Source organism: Rhincodon typus, chromosome 35 (assembly GCF_021869965.1).
Source record: "Rhincodon typus isolate 14 chromosome 35, sRhiTyp1.1, whole genome shotgun sequence".
In the NCBI taxonomy this organism is placed as follows: Eukaryota; Metazoa; Chordata; class Chondrichthyes; order Orectolobiformes; family Rhincodontidae; genus Rhincodon; species Rhincodon typus.
In genome coordinates, this window is record NC_063366.1 from 21,312,944 (window position 1) to 21,324,164 (window position 11,221).

Below are 11,221 nucleotides of genomic sequence, written 5' to 3' on the forward strand. Positions count from 1 at the left end.
AACCCAGAAAGTTACCCTGAAGGATGCACATTGTTACTGGAGAGTGACAAGAGAAGGTGACCAAGGGATAAAATCCCTTGTAATTACTCTTCCATAAATACTCATTGTGATAGCATGAGGACCTTACCTTTGAACTTAGAAATATTCTTCCAATCTGAAATCAGAAATAAGAAACGAGTAAAACTGGGGAAATCAGCATGTACATAATTCCACAGAAGCAAATGGAATGTGAATTTTTAACTGCTGGCTGCGAATTGGAAGGCATTAGCCTCAAAACGTTGGGAAAGTTAATCTACAGTCTGCGTGGTAAGGGAAGAATTTCCTCATTCCGGTCGTTAGTCTTTTTCAAAACCATTTCAAAGTTTCACATCAATAGCAGCAGTGACATGTTCCATCCTACTCCCGTGTGAGGACACAGAGAAAGCTGAGACAGGTCAGTTTGTATAATCAGTAATGCCCCTACCACACAAGTGCCAGGCAATGACCATCTCTGAGAAGTGGGCATTTAACCAGCTGCACTGACATTCAACATTCCCGCCATCACTGATTGCCAACCAACAACATCTTGGGAGTTGACCATTCGCCAGAAACTTAACCAGACCAATGACATAAATACTGTGACTATAAGAACAGGGAAATCTGCAGGCAGTGACTCAGCTCCTGACTGCCCAAAGTCAGTCAAACACCTACAAATTAGGAATGTGATAAAATACTTGCCAATTGCCTGGAGATGTCCTGCTACAACAACACTACTAAAACTTGACCCTTTGCAGACTAATCGACCTGACCGTTCAGAACTCCATCCACCACCTTAAACACTCAGTTCAGCCAGCACCGATGTACAATGGCAGCAGTGTGTCCCATCTATAAGATGCATTACGGTAACTCACTGCACCATCAGTGTTCTCTGTTAGCTCCCTCCAAGGCTACAACCTGTCTCACCGAGAAATACAGGTATAACAGACTCACTGAAACACCATGCCATACCACGCACCATGCTGATTTGGAACCATGTCGCTGTTCCTTTACTGTCACTGCGTTAAAATCCTGGAACACCGTTCCTTCCAGCCCAGTCTGAGTCAACTGGATGGGGCCTGTGGCTTCTTATTCAGGATTCATGGCCTAAATAATAAAACCTTTAGAAAGCCTCCCCACCGCACCCTCCCGTTCCATTGCTTCCTCCACTCCATCTCGAGGTGAACAGTGAGATGAACAGGGCAAGGGGAGGGCCAGATACCACCTGGATCTTGATGCCTGTGTGGGGCACGGACTCAAAGGGGTGGGGAGCATACAACCCCATCTGGTGTTTCTGTGACCCCAGTGGGGGTTTCCCACAGTTTGGGAAGTCCTGCTCCAATCTTGACTCCCATAATGCACTGCAGGCTGCTCTCCCAGATTTTACCTTCTATAAACGTAAGGTCATCGAGAAGTTTGCTGCTGTGTTTTAACTTGCACCAAATCTCAGTCACTATCAGCTCTGTCCTCACTGATCCACATTAGCATCAATCTTTCAAGTCAAAGAGTATATCATACCTGAATTACTGACAGATTTCCACGGATCTAAAAAAGAAATCAAGCTGTTAATACACTTCATTGATTTGGTTGTCACAAACATTAAATTATTGGTAGGTACATCAATATGATACCCAACAAATGTGATACCAATGTGATACCACGATACCTACAGCGGTTTAAGAAGGCACTTCATCACCGCCTTCTCAAGGGCTACTAGGGTTAGCAATAAATGCTGACCCAGCCAGTGATGCCCATGTCCCACAGTGAATTCAAACAAAGGTTCTCCATATGTGAAGTGGTCCGAGTGTTGACATTTTACCCAAACAGATGTTCGCCTTGATTCCGTTGTATCTCTCTCACCTCTGAGGCAGGAGGCTGTAGATTCTCCTCCAAACACCTCAGCATGTCATCCAAGCTGACCCTCCCAGTGCAGTGCTGAGGGAGTGCTGCACAGTCAGAGGTGTCATCTTTCAGGTGAGATGTTAAATCGAGCCTTGTCTGCCTCCTCAGTTGGACATAAAACATCCCGTGGGACTACTCTGAAGATCCGTGGGATTGTCCCTAGTCAACATTATTCCTCAGCCAACATCACAGCTCACACATCGCATCACACACTGTTTGTGGGACACTGCTGTAGACAGATGGGCTGCAGAATTTCTCACATTGCAACAATGAATGCACCTCAGAAACATCTTGTTTCTCAAGTGTTTTGAAACATCCTTATGTCATTCATGATGCTGTATAACAATGTCATTCTTAATGTAACCCTTACTTTTGTTCAGGTGAATATACATCAGTGTTACTATATATCTTCTAAACGTTTATTCATGAGACAGTTTCTCTTACAATAATAACACTGATTACACTACGGATGCTACATTTCCCTGGGTAGCTCCGTCATGTCTTGTTCATGTGGTCTTTTCTTCATGTCTGGCCTGAGAGAATAAACCTTACCTGGTTATTCAATCACAGGACGTCAGTTTTTACTGGATACAAGTCACAGCACAAACAGAAACAAAGGAAAATTCGGCTCCTCTCTCTCCGAGCATTTCCATTTTGACTAAAATATTCAAGCCTACCATTTCCCAGCTACTTTCACATCTTACAAATTGTAACTGCCTCGAAATGTTAACTTTCTCTCTCCACAGCTGCTGCCTGATCTGATCAGTTTCTCCAGACTTCCAGTTATCCACAGTTCTTCATTTTATTTCAGTCACACAGGGCACGCTGGTTTTATTATTTTGCCTTTCATTGATTCACCACAGATTGAGGACCTCACCACAGGATTTAGGTTCTAAATGGGGTAGGTAATGGTGATATGGTATCGTTGCTCGACTAGTAATCCTGAGATCCAAGTAATACATTTCAAACCCTAGCACAGCACATGGTAGAAGTTGATATTTAAATGTCTGGAATTAAAAACCTCATGATGGCATGAAGCAATTCTTGCAAAAAACATCTGTTTCACTAACTTCCTTTAAAGAGGAAATTCTGCTGTCCTTATCCAGTCTGACCTACAAGCAGCTCCAGACCAACAGCAATGTCACCAACACTTAACTGCCATGTGAAATGGCTCGCAAGCCTCTCAGTTGTAACAATCAGTAACAGAGTCATTGAGTAATACAGCGTGGATACAGGCCCTTCAGCCCAAACTGGGCCATGCTGACCATGGTGCCCGCTCAGCTAGTTCCAATTGCCCGCATTTGGTCCATATTCCTCTAAAACTTTCCCATCCATGTACCTATCCAAATGTCTTTTTTTAAATGTTGCTATTGTACCTGCCTCAATCACTTTCTCTAGCAGCCCATTCCACATACAGAACACTATGTGTGAAGAAGTTGCACCTCAGGTCCTTCTTAAATCTTTCCTCTCTCACCATAAATCTATGCCCTCTAGTTTTCAATTCCCCATCTCTCGGCAAAATGACTACATGCATTCATCCTACCTATGCCCCTCATGATTTTATACACCTCAATAAGGTCACCCCACTATTCCATAGAACATAGGAGAATAAGTCCTATCCTGGCCAAACTCTCCCTAAAACTCAGGCCTACTAATCCTGGCAACATCCTTGTAAATCTTCCTTGCACACTTTCCAGTTTAACTACGTCTTTCCTATAACAGGATGACCAAAACTGTATACAATACTCCCAAGTGCAGCCTTACCAATGACTTACACAACTGTTACATAACGTCCCAATTCCCATACTCAATGCCTTGACTGATGAAGGCCAGCATGTTAAATGCCTTCTTCACTACCCTGTCTACCTGTGACGCCACTTTCAGTAAACTATGTACTTGTACTCCTAGGTCCCTCCGTTCAATAACACTCCTCAGGACCTTACGATTTACTGTTTCAGTCTTACCTTGGCTTGACTTTCCAAAGTGCAACACCTCACACTTACTTGTGTTGAATTGCATTTATCAATCCTCAGCCCACTTCTCTGTCTCATCAAGATCCCTCTGTAATTTTTCATAACCTTCTTCACTATCAACGATACCTCCTAATTTTGTAACATCAGCAAATTTACTAGTCATGTCTTGTACATTCACATCCAGATCATTTATGTAAATAACAAATAACAAAGGTCCCAGTACTGATCCCTGTGGCACACCACTAGTCACAGGCCTCCAGTCTGAGAAACAACCTGCAACTATCACCCTTTGCTTCCTACCATTGAGTCAATTTTCAATCCAATTAGCTAGCTTTCCCAGGATCCCATGCGACCTAACTTTCATGACTAGCCTGCCATGTGGGACCTTGTTAAAGGCCTTACCAAAATCCATATAGACAACATCCACTATCCTACCATCATCTATCCTCTTGGTTACCTCTTTGAAAAACTCTGAAAGATTTGTCAGATATGGCTCCTCGGGCATAAATCCATGCTGACTATCCCTAATCAGACCGTGACTATCCAAATGTTGGTTGATCCTGTCTCTCAGTATCCTCACTAATAACTTGCCTACCACTGATGTCAGCTTCACTGTCCTGTAGTTCCCTGGACTGTCTTTGCTTGTTTTCTTTAACAGTAGAACAACATTAGCCACCCTCCAGTCTTCCGGAACTTCACCAACGGCTAAAGATGAAGCAAAAATCTCTGCAAGGGCCTCTGCAATTTCTTCCCTAGCCTCCCACAATGTCCAAGGATGGACTTGATCAGGCCCAGGGGATTTATCCAACTTAATGCGCTTTAAGGCTGCAAACACCTCCTCTCTGATCATATATATGTGGTCCAAAACATCCCCACTTGTTTCCCTTATTCCCTTAACATCCATGATTCTCTCCTCAGTGTTTACTGTATTGAGGGGCACAGATAGGATGAATGCATAAAGTCTTTTTCTCAGGGATGGGGAATATTCATTACAAATCTCCCCCATCTCCTGTGGCTCCACACATAGACGGCCATGCCGATCTTTAAGGGGACCTATTCTCTCCCTTGCCACCCTTTTACTCTTCATATAGCTATAGAACCTCTTGGGATTATCTTAAACCTTAGCTCCTTTATTCATTCACGGGATGAGGGCGTCACTGGCCAGGCCAGCATTTATTGCCCTTCCCTAATTGCCCAGAGGGCAGTTAAGAGCCAATCACATTGGTGTGGGTCTAGAGTCACATGTAGGCCAGATCAGGTAAGGATGGCAGTTTCCTTCCCTAAAGAGCATGAGTGAACCAGATGGGTTTTTCCTGACAATCAGCAATGATTCGTGGTCATCATTAGACTCTTAGTTCCAGATATTTATTGAATTCAAATTCCACCACCTGCCGTGGCAGGATTTGAACCCAGGTCCCCAGAACATTATCTGGGTCTCTGGGTTAACAGTCTAGTGACAATACTACTGGGCCATTGTGTCCCCATATCTGCCAGATCCATCTCATACCCTCTTTTTGCTCTTCTGATTTCCCTCTTAAGTGTGCTCCTACACTTTTTATAGTCATATAGGGATTCACCTGAGCCTGATAGCTTAAAATGGAATGTATGCCTTCCATTTCCTGACCAGAGCCTCAATATCCCTCTTCACCATGGATCCCCAAACCTGCCAGCTTTTCCCTTCACCCTAACAGGAATATATTGTTCCTGGACTCTTGATATTACAGTTTTAAAAGCCTCCCATTTGCCACTCATTCCTTTTCCTTCAAACAGACTCACCCAATCAACTTCTGCTAGATCCTGCAAAAGGCCACAAAAATGGCCATGCTCCAGTTTAGCACCTTAACCTGTGGACTCTGTCCTATCTTTTTCCATTACTATGTTAAAACTGAGAGAGTTATGGTCACTGCACCCAAAGTGCTCTCCGACTAACACTTCATTCACTTGCCTGACCCCGTTCCGAAGAGAAGGTCCAGGGTTGCACCCTCCTGAGTTTCGTATTCACTTACCAAACTTTCTTGGACACATTTGACAAATTCCACCCCGTCCGGGCCTTTTACACTCTGGGTGGTCAAGTCAATACAGGGGAAATTAATATCTCCAACTTATACTAATCTATTATTCCTACAGGTATCTGCAATCTCTCTACATATCTGCTCCTCTAGTAGTCGCTGGCTGTTTGGGGGTCTATTACACAGTCCCAACAGAGTGACATCCCCTTCTTGTTTCTAAGTTCTAACCATATGGCCTCATTTGATGTCCCATTTAGATATCTTCTCTAAGCACTGTTGTTATGTCCTCCCTTATCAAATGGCAGCTCTCCTTCCTTACTTACTTGGACTTCTGTCACACCTGTAGCTTTTGTATCCTGGAACATTGAGGAGAGAGTCCTGCCCTTCTCTCAGCCCTGTTTCTGTTCTGGCTGTAATATCCCAGACCCCAGAGCCAATCCATCCTCTGAGCCCATCTGCCTTACCAGTCAGGCCTCATGCATTGAAATAAATGCACTTTAAACTAGAAGCCTTTCCCTCCCTTTACAGTGTCCCTGGCTATCCTGAATAGTAAACTTGCTCTCAATGGTTAATGTATTTTCCCCTGATTTCTCAATGGCCCCTCTCTTATTCAGAGTCCCAAACCCGTGCCAAACTAGTTTAAACCCTCCTGGGTAACAGGAGTAAATCTCCCCGCGAGGATAGTGGCCACTCTCCGGTACAAGTGTAACCCATCTCTCTTGTGCAGGTCACCTCTAACCCAGAAGAGATCTGAAAACCCTGCCCCTACACCAGCTCCTCAGCCACGCATTCATCTGCCGATCTTTCTATTTCTATCCTCACTGGCGCGTGGCACTGGGAGTAAACCAGAAATCACTGCCCTTGAGGTCCTGCTTTTTAACTTCTTACCTAACTCTCTGTATGCATTTTGCAGGACACCATCCCTTTATCTACTTATGTAATTTGTACTGTTGGCACTTGGCAGATACCCTGGTAGAATCCAGGTTAAATCTATGAAATATTTCTCATAAGAAAGGAGATATTTAGAGAGGATAGGAAATAGATTACCTCAAGGTGTCAGGGTTTTCGTGTGAAAGATCCAGACCAGAATTATTTGTTTAGAACCAGGAAGGTGAAATGTGAAGCTGAGAGTGTTTGAGCTCAGTTGTGTTACTAATCAAGGAACAGCTACCAAAGACCAGGAGTTGAAAGAAAACATTAAGTCAAGCCTATAGATGTGATCCAGAAAGGATTCTTTGTGGCGTCTAAGACAGTAAAATGATGCTATTGGGATCAAGAGGGTTGGATTCTTAATTGTGCATTTCTAAAACTTTCAAACTGTGTTAAATGTAAACACATTGCTTTATTCTATGTTACCGTCCCTTGTATAATACTTTCTTTTATCATTGGAACCAAATCTTCAGTATTGCATCCTTATGTTTCAGTGAATGACCACATCAGTAAATAAAAGGAAAAAGCAAACAATGATCTATCAAGCTGGATTTTAGCCTGTAAAAACATCAGCTCGAATCTCAGCAACATTTATCTCAAACATGGCAAATTTTGCAAGGGTATTGCTTATATGGTAAATTGTACACAAAGTAATTTTCAGAAAGACAGTTTAACAGGCATTATTTAGCAGTTTAGATGTGCCATCTGCACGTCAAAATACCTAAGCCCTTGGCTGTATTACAAATATTTCATCATTTCTTACCATATTGTTCAATTGTCTTGTCATGCCGCAGTTCTGAAAGAAATCCATTAAATATAAATTGGAATTAAAAATAAACGTGTTTTAATTCAACTGACATACTTTCACTTACTACAAATACGAATTAATAGCATTCATTTCTATTTGAAACAAACCGAGATTAGCACTTCTTCAGTGTAACACACATCCAGCTCTATTTAGGTGTTAAGGAGTTAGACTGTGCTGCAGTTCATGTTGTATTATATGATGAAATTGGCTTCTTTGTACAGAGGATTGGGGAGGAAGTAGAAGAAAATTAAACAAAAAGTATTTTTTTGCAGATGTTGAAAAAAAATTGAAAACAATGATATTTGATGAAAAAAAATTAAAACAAAGGGCTCTCTCAGACATGCTGCTGGCTTCATTAAAACAGCGATCTCCTCCCCTCCCACTGAGACCAAAACTTTCATGACTGAATTATCACAACTACGGTGCAACACAAAGAACAGAAACAAAAAGACCCTGGTTCAGTTTTAACATTTTTCTTAAGTCCCGAATCTGTCTCCTCCATTGTCATTGAGTCTGAGACTGTACCTTTAATATTTCTGAGTTGTTTCACAATCCAAAGGATCCCAGCGATTAAAGTAATTATGAGAAGACAGAGCATCAGAGATAAAAACACCAGCCAGCCTGAGACAGATGGGAAGAAGTCATCTGCAAAGTAAATGGCAGTTAATTAGATACTTATAATTTCTGACCTCTTCCACAGTAATCATCCTTTTCAAATGACTGATTTTAGCACAATTTCAAGTTTATGGTCCCCAAGCTGAAGACTTAGGTTTCAATCAAATAAGTGGGCAGTTAAAATTGCCCACGTTACTCTCTTACACTTGAGTCACTTGGATCCCATCAACCACGGCTTTTGCACAGACTGCTCACTGTGCGGCTAACTCAACTGGCCAAAGCTGGCCTCTTTAAACATGTGGATCAAAAATGGGCAGTGCTATTGGACCCAGTGCATGATGCAGTGGAAATGTCACTTGGGGTCCAAGATAATGGTCTGGGGATACAGGTTCAAACCCAGCACAGCAGTTGATGGAATTTAAATTCAACAAATGAAACCTGGAATTTGAAGCCAGTCTCTGTAATGGTGACTGTGAAGCGAACATCAATTATTGAAAAAACCCATCTGTTTCACAAATGTCCTTCAGAGGAGGGAAATCAGCCATTTTTACCTGGCCTGGCCTACTTGTCACTCCAAGCCTATAGCAATGTTGTTGACTTTTAACTACCAGCTGAAATGGGTGAACAAGCCACTCAGTTAAAGGGCTGTTATCGATAGACAACAAGTTAAAGACAACTATCATTTTGATGCAAGAAGCCAGACTTATTCGAATTTTGCCACACTCTTTGTGCTATTATCAATTTACAGCATATAGTTTTTTGTGCCTTTTGAAATTTATTGACAAACAGACAAGATGAATATCATCTACTCCTAGAGCACTATTAACCTGGTGAAAATTACTCGTAATCTGCTTGTATTTGTCTATCTTTCAGGACAAAGAGCTGTCAAGAACTATATAATTTGGATTTGCACATTCCAAGGTCCAGGACTGGGAGCTTGGAACATCCTTTGTAAAGCTCAATGGAGAAACACCATAGAGTAAGGCCCTTCCATTAAAGACTTTTTAAAAATCAACCTTTGCCAAGATGTTATTACACACCTCTCAAGTAGGTGGGACTTGAAATCAGACCTTCTGGCTCAGAGGTAGGGACACTACCATTGTGCCACAAGAGGCTGGATCCCACGTCAAATTCCTCAAGTTGCCTTTTTTTTCTACTCATTTCTGGGATGTGGGCGTCGCTGGCTGGGCCCAGCATTTATTAACCGTCCCCAGTTGCCCTCGAGAAGGTGGGGGTGAGCTGCTTTCTTAAACCACTGCAGTGCACCTGCTACGGGTTGACCCATAATGCTATCAGGGTGGGAATTCCAGGATTTTGACCCAATGGCAGTGAAGGAACGGCGATATATTTCCAAGTCAGGATGGCATGTGGCTTGGATTGGAACTTGAAGGCAGTGGTGTTCCCATATATCTGCTGCCCTTGTCCTTCTGGATGGAAGTGGTCGTTTGTTTAGAAGGTGCTGTCTGAAGATCTTTGGGGAATTTTCTTGTAGATAGTACACACTGCTGCTACTGAGCGTCGGTGGTAGAGGGAGTAGATGCTTGTGGATGTGGTGCCAATCAAGCGGGTTGCTTTGTCCTGAATGGTGTCAAGCTTCTGAAGTGTTGTTGGGGCTACACCCATCCAGGGCAAATGGAGGTTATTCCATCACACTCCTGACTTGTGAATTGCAGATAGTGGACAAGCTTTAAGGAGTCAGGAGGTGAGTTACTCCCGCAGTATTCCGAGCCTCAGACCTGCTCTTGTAGCCACGGTGTTTATGTGGTGAGTCCAGTTGAGTTTCTGGTCAATGATAACCCCCAGGATGTTGATAGTGGGGGATTCAGTGATGGTAACATTATTGATTGCCAAGGGATGGTGGTTAGATTGACTCTTATTGGTGATGGTCATAGCCTGGCATTTGTGTGGCATGAATGTCACTTGCCACTTGTCAGCCCAAGCCTGAGTATTGTCCAGATCTTGTTGCATTCGATAATGGACTGCTTCAGTATCTGAGGAGTCACAAATGGTGCTGAACATTGTGCAATCATCGGCGGACATCCCCACTTCTGACCTTGTGATGGTGGGAAGGTCATTGATGAAGCAGTTGAAGATGGTTGGGCCTGGGACACTACCCTGAGGAACTCCTGCAGAGATGTCCTAGAGCTGAGATGGTTGACCTCCAATGACTACAACCATCTTCCTATGTGTCAGGTATGACTCCAACCACCAGAGAGTTTGCCCCCTGATACCCATTGACTCCAGTGTCGTTCGGGCTCCTTGATGCCATACTCAGTCGAATGTCGCCTTGGTGTCAAGGGCTGTCACTCTCACCTCACCTCTGGAATTCAGCTCTTTTGTCCATGTTTGAACCAAGGCTGTAATGAGGTCAGGAGCTGAGTGGCCCTGGCGGAACCCAAACTGGGCGTCACTGAGCAGGTTATTGCTGAGTAGGTGCTGCTTGATAGCGTTGTTGATGGCACCTTCCATCACTTTACTGACGATCGAGATTAGACTGATGGGGCGGTAATTGGCCGGGGTGGATTTGTCCTGCTTTTTGTGTACAGGACATACTTGGGTAATTTTCCACATTGTCGGGTAGATACCAGTGTTGTAGCTGTACTGGAACAGCTTGGCCAGGGGAGTGGCAACTTTTGGAGCACAAGTCTTCAGTGCTATCGCTGGAATATTGTCAGGGTCTGTAGCCTTTGCAGTATCCAGTGTCTCCAACCATTTCTTGATATCATGTGAAGTAAATCGAGTTGGCTGAAGACTGGTATCTCTAAAGCTGGGGGCCACTGGAGGAGGCTGAGATGGATCATCCACATGGCAGTTCTGGCTGAAGATTGCTGTGAAAGCTTCAGCCTTATCTTTTGCACTGATGTGCTGGGCTCTTCCGTCATTGAGGATGGAGATATTTGTGGATCCTCCTCCTCCAGTGAATTGTTTAATTGTCCACCTCCATTCACAACTGGATGTGGCAGGACTGC

At 43.5% G+C, this 11,221-nt stretch overlaps 1 protein-coding gene across 1 annotated transcript in view; it reads right to left on the reverse strand.

The window, feature by feature from the left end:
• LOC109938504 overlaps positions 1 to 11,221 on the reverse strand; it is a 133,379-nt gene that overhangs the window by 6,592 nt on the left and 115,566 nt on the right. Inside the window, exons 19-22 of the mRNA XM_048616679.1 lie at positions 8,163 to 8,282; positions 7,593 to 7,625; positions 1,534 to 1,560; positions 128 to 154 (exon numbers count right to left, since the gene is read on the reverse strand). Of these exons, the coding sequence (XP_048472636.1) occupies positions 128 to 154; positions 1,534 to 1,560; positions 7,593 to 7,625; positions 8,163 to 8,282 (207 nt within the window). The remainder of the gene's footprint in view (positions 1 to 127; positions 155 to 1,533; positions 1,561 to 7,592; positions 7,626 to 8,162; positions 8,283 to 11,221) is intronic.